Here is a 23,940-nt window from a genome sequence, read left to right as displayed (position 1 = left end):
AAATATAATTTCTCCTTTTTTTTCTCTTCCTGTATGTTCCACAACTTGAGACTTTTAGAAATTTGATACTAAAAGTTTCTTTCCAATGACAAGCAATCCTGTAGCCACAGTGGGAATAAATTATACCATTTCTATGCTTTACCTTTCATGTGAGACTTTCGCTTCAAGGCACAAAAAGATTAAACAGTGGACTGGACGGAACAGGACATACCATTTCAGTTTAAGGAGTCAAAGGTTATACACAGCTCTTATTTTGTGTCTGAAGCAAACCAAACCAAAATTTGAATCATATTTAAGTCTTCCATTTACAAATGCAAAATATCATTTTAAATTCCCTGAAGTTTTTTGGTTTTTTTCCCTACTTCCTTTAAAATAATGTATGATATTTATCATCAATTTCAATATTTAGTAATTCAAACAACACAATCTCAGCTGATAATAAGGAGTACCATTATCAAATAGCCATTGTTTTAGTAACTTTTATGTGGAAGTTGGTTCAAATTGTGTAAGAAATAACCAGTATAGAAGGGTCTAACAATTTAAAATGAAAATTGTGTAAATTTGAAGAATGGTGTAATTTAAGTGCAATGTACTGTAAAACTATTAATTCGGTAAATATCTAACATAGAGCCTTATGCTTCTCCAACCCAAATTACTGTGTTGCCTCTCTCAACTTCAGTGATTTCACAATTTAACTTATTGAGCCGTCCATCCAGGATAAACAGAGATTCCTTGGAAGGGGTCATGAGATACTGACCAAAAAGGCCACTGTCTTTTATAAGACGGTTCTTACTGTTCCAAGGCCATTCCTCTGCCTTGACAGGCTCCTTCAGACTCTTCACCATCTTAACCTTGCCAGAGGAGAGCTCCACAAAGAGAACATCAGTTTGTGTGCTGGAGCTACAGTAGACATTGTATTGATGAGCTTCAGTAAATGATGGCTGAAAAGCTACATCAGATATGTGCAAATTAGTGTGAATGTCAAATGCATCCTGTATTTCTCCTCTCATAGTTATGGACTGGATCCTCATGAGACCTTTTGCATCATCAATGCTGACAAGGTAGTGTCCATCTGGAGAGATATGTGGCGTGCCTGTTACATCGCCATTGTATCCAATCACGGAATCAGTAACGCTATCCACTATAAGCTGCGGCAGGACAGCCCCTGTGGTATCTGGCTTACAGCAGATAAAAAAATATCCTCCAAGATGTGTATAAGCCAGTGACTGAGGAATGCAATTATAATCCTTTAAACTAATTGTCTTGATGTATGACATAGTTTCTAGATGAATTTTCTGGAGCACAGGCTCATCCTTATGAAGAATAAATCCAAACCTGGAAGGAAAAGCAGAAAATCAAAGAAAGTCAGAGCTATTGTGTGCATTAAGTACAAACAGGAAAAGCCATTATAAGCAAAGTAGATGAGTTAATATGTGCAGCAGTGTATTTCTATATATCTCAGCTTCAGATGTTTCAGATATTAAGCAGTTTATAATATTTAATTTTTAGTGTTCTTGTAATTGTAATTTAGAGTGCCTCAAATAAAATGTCTAAAACACATTTATCTGATTAATGGGAAAAGTGGTTTTTTCCTACTGACATAGGGGAGAAGGTAAACATTACTCTGAGCATATCTGTTCAGTTATAACTTTTACAAAACCCAAGAAGAAGAAAAAGGTTAAATATCAATAGATAGTACATCCCACATATTTTAATTCACTTCATATAGTTCTTCGACTTTCTTGGGAACATCAACTTAACCTAGTGCTCATTGTTATTCAGATAATTATCTGAATCTTCCTCATTTTAATTCAGTAGAAATGAGTATCATAAAAGGATTTAGGTTTATGCCTCCCAACTATCCAAGCCCCATATTTCTTACAATTTAAATGACCCTTTAAGCTTTTCCATACATCAAAGAATTTTCACTGAACATGAATAATATGGTTAAACTTTAAAATCCTAGAGCTGAATATTTGTAACATTCTAAATATGAACTATATGACTATTCTCTAATGTTAATGTATAAGTTCTGACTACACAATCATTTGACTGTATATATGCAAAAACCACTGCTCTAAATATTATGGAGTCATGTGAAAGTATATTAGTTTTGCTTATAATCTAAGTAGCTTTCACAGCACTTTTCACAAACAGCTGTTTTCCTTTGGCGCACTTCCTAACATAACATTTTCCTCTGAATCTTTGATACTAAGAATGAAGCTGCATGCTGATATATAATCTAAAAATACCTTTCACATCCTGTTGATATAAAGCACTATGACAACCACAATTTTCCAACAATTGAGTTGACAATAGCACAATATTTTCACACTATACTTTGCATCCCCAATATATTTACTCATCAGTGATCCACCAAAGTAACAGGCAAAAAAGTTTCAGGACATTGTTCAGTCAGTTCTGTCAGTCAGTTCCTCCAACATAAGACAGGGTGAATTGTATTTGCACTTCCTACTAAATTGATATAAGAACATCTTTAATTTTAGCCCCACCTTCGAAAATCCTTGCATACTGCTTCAGTATCATAGGATCACAGAACTCTAGAATGATTTCGATTGGAAGGGACCTCTGGATTTCATTTGGTCCAACTCCCACCCAAAGAAGGGCCAGTGTGAATCAGACTGCCCATGATTACGAGTTGAGCTGATTATGAGATCATTTTTGTCTTTGATTATTCAGCCACTTATAAATATATGTAATCTGAATTAAATTGTCTTGGTTAGAAAAATGGTGAGTAAGTCTCTAGGAAAGTTATGTCAAGATAACTTGACAATTACTGCTACTTTTCCTTCCACAAGGTCTGTTGTTCTGTCACAGAGGAAGACTAGGATCATCAGACAGAATTTGATTTTTAGCTGGTTTGATCATCTAATATTATCTTTTTCTTAATCTTTTTGGGCAGTCATAAAGTCATTGATTCCTGATTCTGTTAGTATGTAGTAAGCATTTTTTGGTCATGACAAACAAACTTGTACTGTATTATGTACAGAATCATCCTGTAATAGAAGAGGTTAAATAGCAAGCAACATTCTGACATTTCAAATGTTTATGGTATATCTCAGTGTTAAATAACCAATGTTACACGGATGAACAGTAGTTAGAAAAGGACAATAGAATTAGCTTATTGATTCTCTTTTACATAACAGCCTCCAATATAAAGCAACAATCAGTGAACTGCCCAAGAGCGTTCACAACATTCTGGACAATAACTCACACATATCTGCTACTTAATCTTTACTCCTGCAAAACAATAACCAAAAAACCCAGTGCATCTTAAAAGGACTTTTTTCTGGATGAGAATTGACTGAGGGCTAGACATTGTCATCACTGTTGGTTCCATGAATATCAAATGCAAAACAAAACTGAAATAACTTGTACATGATGATAACATATCATATCTCAAGTATTTCAACCACAACTTTACAAAGCATTCTAGTTGTTTGTGCAGCTTTATGTGTCTCTTTGTAACATTTAGTTCCCAGTCCAAAAGCCACAAGTAAAAAGCTTACAGTATCTTGGATGGATTGTTCTTGAAATTTAAATAGTAGCTTCAGCTTTGGTAATTGAGTTTACTTGAAAACTAAAGAAATTGGCTTCAGGATTGCAACAACCTTATCCTGATGCTGTATTTGTTGCACTTAGGAGATCTACTGTCCCTTGCTCTGGAGCTATTAAGATACTTTATTTTATAATCTGCTGCAGCAGCTAATCATATATATTCTGATAATCAGCTATACCTGAATACTCATTTACAATGTATCTTACTTTTGAAGTGTGCAAAGGGCAGTTTAATACTTTTTTTTTTTCTGTGATTGTTCATTTTCATGTTCTTAAATCTTCTCAACTTTCAAGACTTAAAATTATTTACAATTATCCATGTTATTCATTGTGTTCTGCTTATTTCCGAATTTGAAAACACAGCTTTGCGAGATATGCCTTCCCTTCCTTCCTTTAAGTAGCAATTTCTCTAGCCCTGGAAAAATATATTTCTACTTTCTTGTAATGTTAACATGCTGAAGACTTTTTGCTTTATAATGTTTTCTAGTTCAAACTTTAAAAACCCACTACTTCAGACACAAATGTAAAGTTAGCCTAGAAGGTAATGTTTTTGGAGGTGAGTACATGAAAAGATCAGCTATATGAGCAGAATAATACATTGACCTTAAGTATCAGTTTTTACTTACTGATTTCAAAGCACTTTACAAGTATTACAGCAAGTGAAGAAAGAAGCTGAATGACTTCCTTCAGGCTATATAATGATCCACTGGCAAAGTCTGGCTGAAAATACAGGTTATCTAAGGCTCAACACAGTTTCTAACTGATCATGCTACAGGCTACCATTGCAACTGAGGTCCTGAAATGACAGGTGGGAGCAAGTACAGACCACTAAGATATATTATTTTGAATAAGAATATAGGAAATCACTTTGTCAAAATAATATTTGTGAATATTAAAATTAGATGGAACTTTGGACCTGGGTGGGAGAGAAGATCCAAAGTGGGAAGCTGGTAAACCTTCGCGAAGGATCGACCCTTCCCCAGAACCAGAAGTATGCCTGCTAAAAGTAATTTATTAGAATTAATAGGATTTTATCAATACTATTGTTCAAACAATTCTTTCTCAGCCTGTTGTATTGCCTGTAACTTTTCAGTGCCCCAATTAAAATTCAGTAAAGCTGGACAGAGACGTAAATACCCAAACAGCCCAATAATACAGATGAAAAAGAAGTGGGGAAAAAAATAGTTTCAAAGCTGCCAATCTTCTTGGATGTAAAAGGATTTGGCAAGCTGTGTGTTTGATACATTTGTTTGTCTGCCTGTCTCGGTGAGAGCTGTGTGGCTGGGGTTTTGAGAAGCTGAACAAATCAAGACAGAGGTCTGTTCATGTGCCTGTGAGGTTTGTGTGACTGATTCTTAGTCTATGAGGATTGCTAGGCAGAGGTGTAAGGATGGGAAAAGTAATAGAAGTTCTGGAGGGAAGATACAGAAGGGAAAAGGGGAAGTGAAGAAAACTGATAAGGAAAGCTAAGGATTCCATGTCTGGTATAGTAAAAAAAAAACCAAAGAATGAGAAATTATAGTTTTGCTACCTAAAGATGATGAAGTATTTTCCAAGCCACTAGCAATTGAGGAAGATGATAAACAGTTTTTTTATAGGAACATATATCTGACAGGTTAGATAATGTGTTCCTGATAGTTTTGAAGGAGTTGAATAGCTCTTAACATTTTAATATACCTCATAATAACAGGAAAATTTGGAAAGTCTAGAAGAAGATTGTTGAAATATTCGTAAGATAAAGCCAGGTATCCCAGCTAAGCTGAATAGCTTGATGCGTATCCCAAGGAAATAATAAAATAGATGATATAAGAACCAACTACAGAAAAACGTGAACATAATGCAGTCAACATGGGTTTATGGAAAAATGAACTTTTTCAGACAAACCTAATTTAATTTTTTTATTAGAAAACCTTACTGAATGTAACTGAATATCAGGAGGGCATACCTTTCTTGGAATAAAAACTGATTCCTGAAGGAAAAATAATTTCTCTGCAGTAAAAAGTAGCTGTCAATGCAGAATCATCATTTTGCAGGGAAGTTTTGCTTCTGCTTGGTACCAAATCTGATATTTCACAAAATTTTCACAGGCGATTTGGATGTAAGTATGTGTCCATGACACTAAGGTTGTAAATAATGACAGGAAAGTCATTATATTAGTCAGTTGCTCATTTAAGCAAAATGAGTTTAAACATAGCCAAGTGTAAAGTCGAGCAACTTTACACGTGAATGAGGAATGCAGGGCATGCATATAGAACAATACCCTGAAAAGCAGCGACTGTGAAGGGATTTAAGGATCATAGCAGACATGCAGGTCAATATGAGATCTGAGTCTAAAGAGTCAAAAGCAAAAGACCCAAAAGCCCTTGTACAGCCCTTGGAGGAATATACGGAGAGAGGTGAGTAATAATAATGGAGTAATAATAATGCAACAGTGTCATATCTGTATTCTACATTGGGAGAACAAATTAAGAATGTTTTATGTTGCTTTATTTCTGCCCTTCTAAAAAGGAATATTAAAAAACTACAGGCAAGGAAAAATCTGAAAATTGTTTGAGGGATGGAGCCAATGATTTTAAGCAAGAGTCTGCTTTTATATTTAGCTTACGAAAAATATAATTGAGACTTAATTACAACACATATATATACCTGAATGGAGAGAGCATACTGTTAGTAATGTCTTTAATTTCACAGAGGAATTATAATAATGATTGCAGACTGAAACCAGACAAATTTAAATAGGTATTTTTTTCTGACAATGGGGACGATAAACCATTGCAACAAACTACCACAGAAGTGATGAATTTTCTTTGGTGGGAATCTCCAGGTAAAGACTATGCTCTTTTTGGAAGATTTGGCCAAACCCAAGTAGATGTAGATTTAGAAATATCAGATTCATTATTTCAATCTCTGGATGACTATTTGAAATGTTTAAAATCTATGGTATATACAGAAAGTCAGACAAGATGCTCTCGTGGTCTCTTCTAGCCTGTAAATATATGAAACAACAATTTTTTGGCTTTGTTCATACAATCAAAATTGCATCAGTACAGTAGATTTTAATCTTATAGTACTGTCATTCGATGCTGAGATTTTAAGAAGCAGCCAAGTGTTTCAAATCTCATGACATTAATTGTGATTTGACACAACATCTTAGCTCATGAAGACACACACAAAAAAAGTAATACACAGAGGAATCTGTCTTTCTGCAGGCCTGAGGTTTAGATGCCACTTTTACATCCACTTTATAGAAGAAAGTTGTTTTTTAAAAATTAATCTTACACTGTTTCTGGTCTTAATTAATTGTGAATTTCACATGTAAGTTACTAATAACTTTTACAATTACTGATCTTTCATACACACACATATACGTTCAAAATAAATGTTCCCCTTGACAACACATTGCTCTCCAAATTCAGGAAGTTTGTGAATTGCTTGTGTAACGTTAAAACTATGCAACTATAACAGCTATAATTTCACTTGGGAAGAAAGATGTTCTAAGGCTGGGATGGTCATTCCTTTGAGGTTTATTGATCTAAATGTAGAAGATCATGGTGGATAGGTTGGAGGAACAGTGATGGATCACGGAGACCTGCTTCAGAACTGTTACCTGCTTGCACATAGCAATGATCAGTTGCAAATAAATTTTACCCCACTGTCCAATAACCTAATTGCTGCCTTCTAACCATCAGGTGAATCTGTCTGTACTTCTCTTCTGTCCAGTATTAAGAACCTTCTCAGCATGCCAGTGTCAGATTATTAACTCTGCTTTCATTGCCAGGTTGGCCTTCATGTTTCTGATGATGAGGCAAGAACAACTGTAAAAAAAAAAGTACTTACCAAATTTGTCAGAAGACAGTATTGCAAGTCACTAAGGTTAAAGGCAGCTTTGGATTACACAGGTTAGTACATTGGGGGACCCAAAAAAGCCTTGTGTAATAAAAGAGGGTGATTTACCAGAGCTGTAACAAAATGTCCTCCAGTGGTGTCTATGGGCCTAGTGTAATAGGGACATTTCACAAAATTGATATTAGTAAGAGAGTTTTGATGGAGGTCTCAGTAAACCAAATCAGCAAGTGCACGGGCTGAGCTTTCACTATCCTAATTTTTTTTTTCCATTCAAAGTAAAGCAAAGCTATTAAATCTGAGTAAAGAAGTCTGCACTACTACTCTATGTTTCATTCTGCTCTGTGGATAGCTGAACTCAACACCCAAAGCTACCCAAAGATTATATAATTTTATAACTTTTCAAAAGCAGTCAGTTTTCTAAAAGGATTTAAAAAATATAGCCATTCATAATCATGTGATGAAATTGTGTTTGTCACCTACGTACTGTGAGCCTTGGTTTTATGATTAGGCTGTTGGAAAACAACAAGTGATACTTGAGAGTACCTTCACTATTGCCAAATTATTTATAGATAGATGGTGATGTATTTAATGCAAAGTTGCCTCTCATATAGATTGATATGCAGAAGCCTCCCACTGTTCATTAATCCCCTATTAATATTTATGAGAATCTCAACCCTCATGTCTCTTCTGTGCAGTGAAATCATGCACAATATCAGACAGCATATAAAGGCGTTTGTCAGAGTGCATATTGGGTTCCTGTGCAACTCAAGCCTGCAAGACATGAGAGCAAATCTGCACATTTCCAATAATTTATTTTACAGTTAATGCAAGTGGGAATCTGTAGCCTGTGGGCATATCACTCCAGTTGGAGTATATGCTAGAACTGTGAAATCTGAGATTGTTTCTTTCTTCACTCACTCCCTATGAATTAATAATAAAGATTTTTATCCCATATTTTCAAGATGTTCAACCATACATTGTGACAAATAGTTAAGAGAAATAGGAATAATAATACTTAGCAACTCTATAGCACTTTCTGTATGAGTAGTATACTGGGTTTGGCTGGGATGGAGTTAATTTTTTTCATACCAGCCTGTACAGTGCTGTGTTTTAGATTTGTGAACAAAAGTGTTGATAACCCACCAATGTTTCAGTTATTGCTGAGCAGGTTTGCACAGGATCAAGGCCTTCTCTGTTCCTCACTCTGCCCTCTCCGCGAGTAGGTTGGGGGTGGACAAGAGACTGGGAGATGACACAGCTGGGACAGCTGACCCTAACAGACCAGAGGGATATTCCATACCATATAACATCATGTTCAACAACAAAACTCCTTCCAAAGTAGCTGTTGCTCCTGCTAAGTGGGGGCTTAGCTGCCAGCTGGGGTCAACCCACCACAGGGAGTCATTACCTTTCCATAAAAGCTAACAAGCCTCACAGTACCCAGACAACGGGAAACTGAGTGTTGTGGTTTAGCCTCAGTCGGCAACCAAGCCCCACACAGCCGCTTGCTCACCCTCCCCCTCTCTCAAATTCGGGAGAGAATTGGAAGGGCAAAAGTAAGAAAACTCAGGGGTTGACATAAGAACAGTTTAATAATTGAAATACAACAAAATAAATTAATACTAACACTAATAATAAATTGTAATGAAAAAGAAAAAAGAGAGAGAGAGAGAGAGAGAAGAACAAAACCCAGGGAAAAAACCCAAGTGATGCAACCGCTCACCACCTGCCGACTGATGCCCAGCCAGTCCCCAAGCAGAAATCGCTGCCCCTTGGCCAACTCCCCCCAGTTTCTATACTGAGCATGACGTCATATGGTATGGAATAGCCCTCTGGCCAGTTTGGGTCAGCTGTCCTGGCTGTGCCTCCTCCCAGCTTCTTGTGCACCTGGCAGAGCATGGGAAGCTGAAAAGTCCTTGACTAGTGTAAACATTACTCAGCAACAACTCAAACATCAGTGTGTTATCACATTATTCTCATCCTAAATCCAAAACACAGCACTATACCAGCTACTAGGAAGAAAATTAACTCTATCCCAGCTGAAACCAGGACACTGAGGTAGAAAAAAATGACTTGTCCAAACTAACTTAAAAGAGATAGGAAGAATATCCTAAAAGTTGTTAATTGCAAAATGCATTTTTAAAAAAATGAAGTGAAGCTCATATGGATGAGTGCCTTATTTTCCTAATTTAATGAAAAAACCCACCCACATATTTGAGAGTAGAATAATTATAATGACTAAGTTAACATTAAGGTGTTATAAATTATTACTTCTTCTATTGCCTCACAATATACATTCAAGACCAATTTTTTTAAAGTATTTTAAAAGTATTTAAAATATGGAATTCACGTTCTAGTTTTACAGAACTGTAAGCCTGTATGTAACACAAAACAGTGAACAGTAAACCCATGAATTGTATCATTCTTTTTCCCAAAACGGTTATCATAATTATCACTATCCTATTTCCCTAACTACTCCAAAACTGTTAACCTGAAAACTCTCATTGCCAAGCTGACAAAGGAATCTGTATAGCAAGTCAGATTAATGCTCTACCAAAGCTACTCCTCCCTCTTTCACCAGAGTATCAAATGCTTCAGAGTATGTGAAATGTTTCAACCAGTGGGTTTGGAGTAACTTGCTCACAGGAACTTGCCCATCATTGAGAAGTAACTTATGCCATGAAGCATGAATGTTAAACTCATATTTTAAAAGGTATTAATTTTGGAAATCTTACTGGGTGATATTTTTATACATCCACATTACCAGTTTTTACAAGTCTTACTCCTCTCTATCATCACATCCAATTTTCATATTATTTTTCATAAAATTTCCATCACCTTAAGTTCCATTATTTGTGACAGGTATAAAGGGTAAAAACACCTTTTAATATAAATCCTCACATAGTATACAACAGATGACTTTCATTTATGAAAAAATGTGCAAACGCAGTGTATGTCACCACAACAGGATTTATATAGCTAGCTCCCTTTCACTGTCCAAAATACTTACTCAGTCACTGTCCTTTAAGGTGGTGAGCTACTTTCAAACCAGATCCAATCCCCCTGTTACTGTAGAAAAATAGTTCATTTTGCTTTTGAAAAAGCAATGTTGGTTTTATATAAAATTCCTGTCAAGTTCTTTATCAAGTCTGTTCAGCCTAAGTAGCTTTGACTATTGCATAGCACAAAGGGAATATTTTGCTTTTGAGGAATGAACAAGAACTCCTTTTTCCTCTTAAATATCTCACTGTTCTTATATATCTGTTACATCATTGTTCCTTCTATCTATGCCAAAAATGCTTTGAATGTGATCAAACAATTTAAAATGTGTATAGCTTCCTGCTCTGTTTTCTGTGGGTTTGTTCCATAACAAGAAGCTAGATTTCAATAAATTAATTAAAAAATGTATTGTAGAAATATCATTGGTAGAATGTGTTATGTGTTGGCAGTGGTAAATGAACCTGAAAAACAGAAATTACTGAAATCTTTAGTGACTCACGCAGTTCTATAGAAGGTTTCCTGGTTACCAGATGTCACACTTATGTGCATAACTCCCCATCTTCACCGCAGTAGTACCTAAGTAAAATTTTTCCTATTTTCTAGTACTGGGGAAAGGCTTCATGAGAAACTTATTTTCAATGCCAGAAGGTCGGTAATTATTGCCTGAACTTCAGCAGTGCCACATTGTAATACCCCTTTCCACATCTGGAAAGGGTTGACATTGTTTTCAAACTAAAATACATAGCCGTTACACAAGGAGTTTGTATATTGTCCAGCCTCCTCTGAAGGCAGTTGATATAGCCATAGGGCAAACATTTACTTTGTGAGTTGTTGTATTTCATAGTTAATGTAACGCTGATGAAAACTGACAAGGATTCTCCTATCATTTTGTTACGACTGTATATAGGTGCGTAGCAAAAATCCTTAAGCATCTAAGAATTCCCCTGGCTTCAGACCCTTTTTCTGTCATCTAAATCGTACAGGACAGAGAGAGGGCTAAGAGGGGAAAAAAACCCACACTGATGCAGTGCTGAGACTGCATGAAATAGGACTCTCACATACCTGCAGTTTACTTACTCCCAGTCTGCAGAGTTTTAATGGAGGTGTGTATTATTTGATATAAAAAGTGCACGTGATGTAACATAAATATGCATACATGTGTATGTGTATATATAGCAGGTATAATATCTCTCTCTGCAGTTGAAATATAGGGAGAACAACATGCACTAGGGCATCCCTCCTTTCACTGTTTTTTCTTCTAATACCAGACGTGGGTGAGTAAAAATCATTTTTGCCTCACATATTCTGGGCTTCAGTCCTAATGCTCCATATGTTTTCACTGTTCCTCTCTGCACAATCCTGTATCTTCCAAATTTGCCTATGAGGAGCCCACTGATGCTTTTTCAGGTCAAATGCTAGGATCCTTGACAGTGATGGCATTTCCTTGTCCTCTCAAGGGATAAGCATGCTCTCTCCCCTTAGGATTAAACATAAACATTTTCATGATACAGTTGATGAACTGGATAGTTGAATGCTCATAGTTCAGTATCATATATCATTTAGAATAACAGTGATAGATCTCAAGCCACACAGAGCTGAATTTTGGGTGATTCTGATATGGATTTCAAGTAATACACCTTAAAATTAAAAAATGTGTACTTTAGACTAAGCACATATGCAAAATGAGTACACTGCCACAATGGCCAGTGTAATTTTAAGTACTGTCTTTTTTATAATGTGGTCTTTTCATCAGTTTATTAAAAATTGATATATGAACCAGGATATAAAAAATGACAAAACCAATACATGGCTTAACCCTGTCTCTTCCAGAGTACATAAAAATATCAATCTGTTTATATTTACATCCTTACTGCTTTGAAATAAACAAGAAAAACATATTTCTGCAGTCCTAATCAAGCACAGCTGCTTCTCTCCTCTCTGGTCATATCAGTAGGCAATGAGGACGTTGAAGAATTGCCATTATGAATGTTGAGCCTCACCACATCTCCTCACTACAAAAATTACTCTCTACAGGTAGTATTCCCCTTCCTGTAGACACCTATGTTTCTATGCATAACTGTGCACATCTGCATATGAGTTAAACATCTAAGTTGCTATTTTTGCCAGCAGAGATCTAGTCCATACAGTCAACAGAGTCTAGAGAATTTGTTAAGATGACCAGTGCCGGAGCCCCATAGGGGGTGAGCATAATTGCCTTCTAGACTCCACTATCTGTAAAGATTACATCTCCATTAACGATAGCAGAAGACAGACAGCTTACACCCATGGATACACTGTATTTTCACACCTAAATCTAGGTGTCTACAGTCTGAACCTTGCAGTCACCATAAGCATCCTATCAGAAAGAAAGCAAAATATCCAAAAACAACCTTACAAAAACTTCCACAGATTTGGAAAATCGAAGTTTAAATGACTAACACCATATCAGCATGTGAGTGAGAGCTACAGTTATGCTTGAAATGAGATTGTCAGTTTCCCCAAGCCATTATGATAAATTCAGGTATCACATAGCTGCAGAGGCTATTAAAGCTGCCCTTTGTGGTCAGAAATTAAAATGACTGCTTAGAGGAGCAGCTAGCACTACTACAAGTGCCTGGATAGAGAGAAGAATGTTGTATGTGTCTCCATGCAAAACAGAGCTAAAAGCAGAGAGGATGTCCCTCCCAGAATTTCCAGGGATCTCTGAAGATGTGTTTCACAACTCTCAAAGGGTAGCTTTAACAGAAAACCATGAATTCACTTTGCTTCCCACAAAAAGTGTATTTTTCCAACCATAATGATCAGCTTCAATATTTTCTCAAGGCTAGAGACTCGTCAAAAAGACAAATAAAAGCTCTTCAGAGTCTGCCTTTCATTTTTATCTTCTTAGGATTTTGCAGAGCTCTAAGAATTGCATGCAAATCTTATAAATTAATTTTCCAAAAGCAACTTTGTTTATCACTATATCTTAGTGAACTACATTTTCATTTCACTATTAAAGTATTTGACATAGTCTGTTAGAATAACACCATAGTCTACTGCAAAATATCAAGATGGAATCATATCATGACTTTTAATAGCTCTCATTCAGACATTGTCTTTGCAAATTATAACAAATATTTTTCAAGAAATACTAAATATAATGCAATGTGGCTAGTAATCATGCTATATCTACCAATTTTAAAAGTTGAGGAAATTTCCTGTTTTTAAAAGATTAATTTTAAAGGTATTTCTGTTTGTGCAGACAGGAACTATGAAAGCTGTGCAAGGGAATGGTACACCACCTATGTTACACAATTTTTCACATTTTGGAGCATGGGTCCTGGGTGGATAACCCAGGAAGAAATTCAAGCCTACTGAGGCACTATTACTTGTATTAACTATACCACAGTTAGGCCCAACTTGTCTTACCTTTATTTATTGGCTTTATAACGCTGTGAGATTTATATAAGGTTATTGTGCAAAACATACTAAAGCAAAGGTCACGAGAGAAAAAAATTCATGAAGAAGAACTGAAATTCAAGGCAGGACTTAGGGCAGCCCTGTATGAACAAAGTTTATTTTCATTTGCTGCATTTGAAAACCTTCAGTTCATCCCATAATAATACTGCATCTTCAGCAGTTCTTCAGACTGAAGGATAATACTGAGACCTGTAGCTATAAAAATTAGTGAAGATGCAATCTTATTTTGATGAGAACTTCTAGTCAAGTAAAGTATGAATTAATAATGGCAAAATATTTCATACAAAGCTCCAAAGTCATGTGAATTCTGACACTGCATCTTCAAAATTGTTTTTGCAAGGTATCATTTTTTTCCACTCTTCAGATAGAGCAAGTTAGTTTGCATCTCCTGTGCACAAAGAATAGCCAAGCAAGATGCTAGTGTGGAGCTGCCAGCAAGCGGTAAATTAACAACCTGGCTTCCTGTATGTTATTTTCTTCCTTTAGACAAGCTATATATATTGCTTACTAGTGCCACTGCATTCATTATAAAAGAGGAAACATCTAAGCACTGGTTAAAAAGACAAAAAAAGCTTAAGAAAATTTTTCCTAGAAATGAGGATAAATTTCATTATACTTTTTTTTAAATGAATATATTAACATAAAACTGTATTTATTGTTGAGTTCAGAAAGATCAACAGAATAGAAGATGATGATGATGTAAAAACTGATGTCCTCTTTCCTTTTTGTTTCTGATCCTGTCCCCACAGATTATCCTCATGAAGTCAATAGACATTTTTAAGAGATCTCTGAGATCAAACACTTAAGGAAAATTATGTTCCCAAACCAGAAAGCAAGTAAAAGAGAAGAGAATTAGATGAGCTACAATCAAAATTATCCATACAAGAAGCAAACAGCAGTATTGTTGTACAAAAGAGAAGTTTTTTAACCTGTATAATTTAATTCAAGAAAATAATAATAAACATTATCTACTTTATCCTGAGTGAATAACACTTGTGTTTAAAGCCAGTCAACATTCTATACCTTAGGGACCATTTTTTTCAAAATGTATGCCAAAAAATCAACCCAGGAAGATAAAGCTCTATTACTACAAAGTTTGATCAAATCTGCTGACCAGAAGTTTTCTAGGACTCAAAGCAAATGCCATTAACTGCCCATGAACAGTCTCTTAGAGGATCAGGGTAGAACCTGATCCTATGAAAAGCTTCTAATCTGGCAACATGGGACAGTATTACCATTTAAACAAAATTCTAAAATAGAAGTCTGTTATATACAAAACATTTTTTCTGATGAAATGAAGTTATCCACAGTAGATCTGGAGAAGGAAATATTTAAGGAAATGATTAAGGAAAGGAAAATGGAAAACTGGTCTAAGAACTGTTTTCTTAGCTGTATAGCTCAATTGCCTTCACTGGTCCTTTGAGATTTCGTCACCAACACAACAAAAAAAAGATGCACTTTTCCCTCCAACTAAGGATTTTCTAAGAACTTAACATACAACACTGCAACCATTATTTCCTTTGTTAAAATTACTCTTTACTTTATATCCATACACACATGATTCTAAGGAAGACTATTTACACTGATTTATTTTGCTTCAGAGGCCTTGCATTCATACCAGTTAAATCATCAGAAAATTTTCCTTACTTAAGTAATTTTAAAATACACCATTTATTTTTGATTGTCATTTTCTATTACAATTATTGTAGTACACTGCACAAATAAAATATTTAACTCTAGATAAAAACGACACTTTTAATTTTGGAAGTGTTTCTGATTTCAAAAACTGCCAGCATTGCAAGGGCATACCAGTCTTCCCCTCAGGACTTACAAAATTATTGTTGCCTAGAATAGTTCATTTCTGGCAGGTTGCTGAGAAAAGACTTTTCTTTAATTTCTGCAGTTCAGAAATGGTTGTTTGATGATAACAAAAGGCTAAGTGGATTTTGCCCAGTTGCTGTTGCTCATCAGCACAAATGGTGCCTTTCTTTTGGGTACCATAACAGTCTTTGACCTTTGAAGTTTGTTTTCCTAATTTTGTTCCTGATGCTTTTTACAACAGTAAGAACAGTTGTTTCATATTTTTGTTTTGCATCAGAAAAGGGTTTTTTTTTCTCCTTCCTTGGTATTTGTATATAACAGCATTAAGCACAAAGCATCTTCCTATCTGAGGACATATTTACATCTTGGAGAACGTCTTGATAATTCTCTATTTTTGTGCTTATGTGTGTGAACATGTATATTCACACACACATCTGTAAAAGATTTTTGTCCTCTTCACCAATTTTATTTATTTACTTGTTGCAATTACTGTAAATGAAATATTATTAAAAGCCTCCTAACAAAGACAGAGATAACATTTGCAGCAGTAATGTGTGACTGTGATAACGTACCTGGGAAATATTAAGACAGTAGTCCTAAGAAATAGGAATGGGGAAAAAAATGGTCAAAAAAAAGAAAATTAAAAAACACAGAACAGAAGGTTCTGGGGTCACTCATGGAAAATGAGTAATTTTAGTGTAAAACAAGATCATCACTATCAGTTCTGTTAGATGAATGAAAAGGTCAGTTCTGATGAAGAACGGACTTTGATGGCAGGTCTCATTTTCTAAAAGTATTGACTATGTTGTTATACTCTTGCTTGGGAAGAAGTTCTGGGTTTTGAAAACTTCAGACTTCTGAGTTCTTACAGACTTGCACATTAAATATCTCATCTGTACCTTTCCAATTAGAAGAAAATATTGTCTATACAATAACAGGAATTCCCTGAAATTTATAACTTATGTGGGAGGAAAGAGGAAAATTAATATACAGATATAACTTGCTTCCAATGAAAATCAATACTATTTTTATTCTTAACTGTGGATACAGATTTAGGAATACCTTTTTAGGATGAAAAATGGATGCAGCAGAGATCTAATCCATCAGAAGTCATATACACTTCACAAGTTTACTTGATAATATTGTTACAAAGAAACATAGGTCTTCATAGATTAATTCAGAAAGAAACTTAGTATTCAATCGTAAGATCTATGAAACCAACATTTTTAGATCTATGGGAGCGGATTCTCTTAGTGATGATAAAATTCCTGATTAGATCCTAAAATGTATTGAAATAGAAGAGGGATGGATACAGCAAAGGCTTGGGGAGGCTCTCTCAGCACATACTGACCATTATTTGGAAAAATAAGGATATCAAGAACTTCAAGACAGCCATGCAAGACAGAAGGGAAGAAATATCATTTCTACAAGGTCTTGAAGGAATTCTGACAAGTTCTCTGTTCTTAGAATAAAGGGATCTCCTCAAATTAAGCTTTGTGCTCAGAGCTTGAATTTGTATTGAAAAATTTCCATTCCTAGACAATAAGCGACAGAGACAGGAATGAATGTTATAAAATAAATAATTTTTGAGCATTAGTAAGCTTTCAGTAATGGACAATAATGGAAGTATAGTTTCTCAGTTTATCCTGCATCATATTTAATAAGAATAGCTCTAGACTAAAAAATGAGCACCACATATTTAATGCTGCTGAGCCAAAGTGAATGACATCGTAAGCACCATCAACAAAATCCTCATTCTTATTGTAATAGTTTTCACTCGGGCAGAAAAATCACAAGTGATGCAATCTTTCAAACACTTATTCTTGGGAGAGACTCTATGCAAGTTGTCTTCTCTAACTCAGCTGGATAAATCATGTAAGTGCTTACAAAAGAAAGCTAAAAATTTCTTAACTAAAGTCTCTCATTGATAACAAAAATAACTGCCTGAAATCCTTTTAAAATTATATTATTGTTTGTGATTTCTATTTCTTTTTTTCTTTTTTCTTTTTAATTTATTTTATTACTATCTCAGCTTAAGATTTTACTTGGGGAGCATTTCAATCATATCTCACTAGAGATCCAGAGGAAGGAAATGGACTTTCAACCCAAATTCACGTTGAAGAATATCTTCAAATGACCCATGTATAAAGAACAACCAGGAAAATTTCCCCATAGCTGGCCAGACACTATGGTGGCTTCTTCAGTCATTTTTTTAGAACTTGCTGGAAAAGATGACTTGTTTTAACATGTCACACGTAGCTCAGGACTTCTGACTCATATTTAGTGTACATTTGCACAGGGTAGGGATAAATCCTGAATTTTCAGGGTACTAGTGATGCAGGAGTCTATGAATTGTCTGAGAACTCTCTCGTGGAATACTTGCAACATCTGTATATGCAGTACACTTTTTAATTATTGCAAATTGTTGTCCAATGATTACAGTGTTCACAAGACAATAATCCAAGAAATTTTAGGATAAAGCATTTTAATTTCTACATTTTTAGAATCCAGAAATATATGAAACTATTTGTGTTATATCATAAAGGAACTTATTCTCAGCAAATGTATATCTGTAGTGTTGGCAGCAAATGTGTTTTTCTTTCTTGTACCTTGTAGGGAAGGAGAGCTAGCAATTTAATTAAAAAAAAATCACTTCTTTTTTTAAGTAATAAAAGTCAAAGAAAGGGCTAGCTACACAGACATGGTGAACAAAAGACATTCCTAAAGATGGTCTTAAACGTCAGTACAAGGTAGAATAGGATTAAGAAGATCTGGCACTCCAAAAAATGTGGTAACATCAAGGTGGGCAGATGTCATATGGAATGCACAGCCAAATTTATATATGCCAAAAGAAATAGTCAGCACTAGTAGAAAATGAGTAATGAGGTAGAGATAAGGACTACAAAGGTGATAAATTACATGTGTCAAAACAGTCTCAAAAGACCTTTTCTTCATTTTAAAAATGAAGTTCACACACTGTTATAGCTGGGGATAGGTGAATATTCAAAAGAACAAATACTGAACTTTACCATAATTCCTTTCTCTCCCTTCTTTTTTTACTAGTGACACAAATCAAGAAAATATTAGACTGAATCAAAAAAATATTTTTTATGTAAAAAATATTATAAAATATGATTTTTGGCACATAAAAACACCAGAGATGACATTTGTATTGAAAATGTAAGATTATAATGGGAAAAAAAATCAGGCACATCATGGCAAGCTGCTGTGTTCTAATTTGTAGATAATACAGGGGGTGGGGGTTGGTGGTGGTGGCTTTCTTAAGATGGAAGTTTGGATATTTTATCCACAAGAAAATGTTGCATGCAGTTGGGAACCCATGGAAGGAATACAGACAAAACAGTCTATCTGTGTAGATTTGGAAGTTTCCTTACAATCTTTGATTCATATGATCACACAAGCATCTCAGCTTTACTAAAAATTAAAAGATAGGTTTGTAACATAACATCATTAAGAAAGCTTAAATGTAATGAATAAAAATACATTCTAAACGCTTAAAAATAGAAATGTGCAAATGAAAATTCCTGAACAAATTTTCACTATTCCAAAGTCACAGATCTAAAACACAGCACCATTCTGGCTGCTATCAGGAAAATTAACTCCACCCAAGGAGACCCAGCACAATTTTTTTAAATAATTGTGCTCCGGTAGTTTATTATCAAACATACAGAAAAATGGTTAATTACATAATTTTAAGATTGCCTCAAAGCTAATAAATGAATCTGTATAATTTGGTTTATTTGGAAAAATAATGAGTAATTAAGGGGGCACTAAGATAAGATAACTTCTAATCACTGGATACAAGAAATTATGTGCCATAACTGCAGGGATTAGTTTCTTCTTATAGTTGATTACATTTTTATACATTTCATTGTGTCATGCATTTTCCCATACTGATACATGCTGAATTTTTAAAAGCAGATAGGTACTAGGAGACAGGTAGAACAGTTACCTATTTATAATAATGGTTGGTTTGGCCACTTCAGATGGACAGATCATATTACCCCAAAGGTAAATGTTCCTGACTTCTGCACATGCAAAAGGGAAAAAACTTACAGTGTGAAAAATATTTACAGTTTATCAAAACTCTCCATTGCTTTAGTAGAGCTGACTAGACTTACTTAAGCCAGGTTCTAGCCATTTCCTGAGCTAATGGGGAAAGACAAGTAGAACATAAGGAATTTTCCTTTACTGATGCTATAGTTTTATAGCGCTACAAAGGCTGGCTGCAATCTCATGATTTAGGTAACATTTGAAGGGAATTTTCACTTCTAAATAGCCACACTGAAGTGGAAATGTTTTTTGATATAATCTTTTTTTCTGTTGACAGCTGACATTTTTAGTTTGAGAGCTTTGTGAAATTTTACTCCAGCTACCTAAGAGGAAAAGATTTGGAGCATGAGTTTAATAAATTGGTCAAGCAGCATTTGTATTATATTGTCAGCTGACATGGGAAAAGGCATGCAGGATAATTGATTCCAGAAACAAGATAGTTTTCAAGACTGACTTCTTATATATATGTGTGTGTGTGCGCATACGTACATATCTATTGCAAGGTTAGAAACAACTACAGATTTCAGTACATTATAAAAAATAATTTTGTTTTAGCTACATTTAAATGTGCAATTAATTATTAATTAAATTTTGTAACACTGAGCTGAAAATGAACTTTAAAATTAAAAATATTTTTTCCATTAATTCCAAAATGACCTGGATTAAAAGATGTCATATACACCTCAGAACACCAGGTCTTTGCCAGATTTCAGAAACAGCAAATCTTAACTGTATTTGTAGGGTGATGGCAGTTACTTCATAATTTCTGTAGGTGCTTTTCCACAGACACAGTTGGGAATCCTTACTGCCTAGCACATTTTAAAGCCTGCAAACACAGGTCCTTTTGAGTTAGAATATAAGAGTGGAGCTGAAGGAGGATACAGATGAAGTGTAAGTACAGGCATGTGGCATATCTTGTACGTACATAAAGGATTGGGAGTTTCCTAGTTTGAAGATATGTAGTGGCTACATGTATGGACTCCTGGCTTTTTGAGTGGGGACGTGTGAACAGAGGAGGAATAAAGTAGAGAATATAGGTTTGAGACACTAAAGAGTACCTGCACATTTTCTAAAGAAGCACTTATTTCAGCAGTAGTTGCTGTTGCCAATGGTAGTAGTTGAACAAAGTAAGTTTCAGAGCATTTAAACTGTCTGAACTGAATCTCTCCATCTTTCATTCTTCATATTCCCTCCGAAACAAAGATGCTGTAAAATCCACTATTTAAAGCAAAAAAAATGCAGAAAAAGACTTTTTACTGTCTCCCCTCCATCTTTCCCAGAAGTTCCTATGAGCTTCTTTTTCAAAAGCAACACATTTATGGACCAGAAGTGTCCTCCTTTTGGGGGACAAATACACAAAGAGGGGAAAGAATGACTACAAGGTTTCCTTTTAGCACTACTCTCACAAAGACAGTTTACAGAATGGAAGACTGCAGAGTGAGCCCCTAACCCAGATGGACCTCCTTTGTGTGCTGTGCTACCATGTAGGATTCATTGATAGATTCCACAATCATTATTAGAAATTGCAGTTACTTTCTAGATCTTCTCTGCGTGCCCTGGTACTACTGAGTTTCTTTCTCCAGCTTTCAAGTTATTTCCCCTGTAGTACTATATATGTTTATAGCTTGATGACTAAGAACTGTTTCAAACTTTCCACTCCCCTAATGTGCCTTGTTAAGCGAATTTGTAAAATATTAAATCGCCCCTTATCTAGGTGAAAAATGCAACCCCCAAATTAATTCTACCTCTTTTCTTGATGCTTTGTCTACAGCTGACTCAGCATTTACCTCCTCCGTTGTTTGACTTGCAAACCACCAAACAGAAAGTTCTTTCTGATTATGTAGGATTTTTGAAGCAAAATAATATTTTCTGTTTGCTTATTCGCATAGAAATACTGAAAATGCTCTCACAATCCTTCAGCTACTTCACACCTCTGTAGGGGCTTAAACTCTGGAATGAAGTGTGAATTTACTGAATCACCAGCCCACATGGGTTTAAGAAGGTTCACAGGAATGCACTGGCAGCACATTCCAATTTCCTCTTAAAGAAAAGCTTAGGTTTTGGACTGTTTTGTGCAAATGAATAAGTATAATTTTAGAAAGACTGCTTCCCATACACAACAGAGAAATAAAAGAGGGAAAAATCTCCAACTGAGAAGATTTTAACTCTATTCAGACCCTGAGCCATCTCACCAGTGAGTTGATTGCTCATTCTTCCACTTGTTAGGTCAGGTAACTATATGACATTTAAAATACTTGCTAAAAGATTAAAGCATCTAAAAAGTTAGAGTTACTTCATTACAGTGAGTTCGTTTATTATTGCTTTTGGAACATTTTACAGCAGTGTAATGATAGACCTTAATTTATTCCAATTATCTTTTGTTCACTTCGATTTATGAACAGTGGAGCTGAAATAATCAGCCCTTTTGCTCCTTAGGCTTCCAAGAATATATTTTCATGAGTATTGTACAAGTCATCTTTTTGCAGCCATCACACATACTAATTGCAAACGTCTATTTTTATGATAAGGAATGGTATTAGCAGACAATTAAGGACAAGATCATTGGTTGCTCTGAACTGCTTTGGCAGAAAAAATAGTTCACTGAATAAAATTTTCTTCTCAGTAAATGTGTAAGGCCAAATATTGAAAACATATATGCGTAATTCTTAAAAGGTGCACCTACAAAAGGAATAAGCTTTGTATACATTTGCCTGAGTAATAACTGAAAAAAAAACCCCCTTGGGTTTTGTACCATTTGTTACAGATTAACAGATCTCATCCTGTCTATGCTTTTGTGGCCCCAGTGTCTGATAACTTTTCAACACAACTGGGGGGAGGGGGAGATTTTTTTTTCAAGCTGTGTGCACTGAAAATGTGGGCATGACAGTGCGCATGAAAAACAATGCTTTACATTCATTCATTCTCTTGGTATAATTCAACATATATTGGCAGTGAGTGCATATGTCAGAGGTAAAACAAAGCTGCTTGTGACAGCAGGACAGGCTTTTTTCAAGAGATGCAAGATGAACATATAATTTCTTCCCTTTGAAATCTTCAGACTTCCAACAGCAAGCCTGGGCAAACTTCTTTAAGGGTTCTTTCTGTTAATAATTATTACTGGTTTGTGCCATAGCCTCTTTTTCACTGCTGATTGACTAAGAATTTTTGTGCATTGCACTACGACTAGCTGGCACAGGAAACTCATGAAAAGCTATGGGAATCTCTGACTTCCTCTAAACTCTAAGCTTGCATTTGAAAAGTTTTGTGAGAAAAAGAAGGAATTTTATTTCCATCATGAAGGAATGCTCAAGGGCATGAGGCAATCCCTCCCTTAGAGTCAGCAGGTGAACTAGCCTTGTCAAAAAAACACATAGAAATTCTAGAATTAAGTCACCTACATTTTTAGAGCCTTATCATGGGGTGCCAATTGATCTATCTGCAGCTGAGGCTCTCCGTACAAACAGGGATTTTCTATCTGGAAACATCAATGGGGCGCTCTACTCATTATTAGGGAGGTAATTAGTAGATTTTTACTAAAACTAAGATATATTGTCTTTTTTTAAATATATATATTTATAAATGGTTAGCAGTTACAAAAGGATTACAGCCAAAACATTGCTTGATTTCTAACGGTGTTTGACTGCACAGAACTGTTTCTCCTTCATCTCAGCAGTGGAAGAGAGGGAGACTGGAACATAAAAGAGAGGGAGACACCTCCCCATCCCCTCAAAACTAACTGATGTTACTGAACCTATGACATTTCTCTCCCTAAAATGATAAAGCTTCTTTTCTTGTCCTCTTCTGTATACATATCAACTATTCACCAATTGTAAAAATAACAGAATTGGTCTATTCTTCCTCTACTTCTTTTGGCTCATGCCTACTTTGTTTGCTTAGCTGCTCTTTTGATGGCTCATCACAGTTGTTCAGAGCATGAATATTATGCTTGCTGGATATCAATCCAAAAAGTTATTTTCCCTGACTCCTGCTGTACTGTAAGTACAACTAAACATGGCCTCAGTCTGTGGTAGGAAAAGTCTGAGAAAACATTTTTTTTTCTTGGGATCAATTATTGTTTACCTCAGACAAAAATTTTTAGTACCTCTTCAAACGTCTGATCTGGGGGAAATGCATCCTAAATTATCTGCTGCCCAAGAG

The 23,940-nt window shown here is 35.3% G+C and overlaps 1 protein-coding gene across 3 annotated transcripts in view; it reads right to left on the bottom strand.

Annotated features, from left to right (window-relative positions):
* Positions 1-632: 632 nt before the first annotated feature.
* Positions 633-23,940, bottom strand: part of FSTL5 (follistatin like 5) — a 311,987-nt gene continuing 288,679 nt past the window's right edge. For all 3 annotated transcript variants that reach the window (XM_072862012.1, XM_072862015.1, XM_072862014.1), the window contains one exon: positions 633-1,335. In XM_072862012.1, the coding sequence (XP_072718113.1) occupies positions 633-1,335 (703 nt within the window). The remainder of the gene's footprint in view (positions 1,336-23,940) is intronic.

The sequence above is a fragment of the Ciconia boyciana genome, chromosome 5, assembly GCF_034638445.1.
Source record: "Ciconia boyciana chromosome 5, ASM3463844v1, whole genome shotgun sequence".
Classification (NCBI taxonomy): Eukaryota; Metazoa; Chordata; class Aves; order Ciconiiformes; family Ciconiidae; genus Ciconia; species Ciconia boyciana.
The sequence above is the reverse complement of the archived record's forward strand: the minus strand, read 5'-3'. Positions and strand labels throughout refer to the sequence as shown.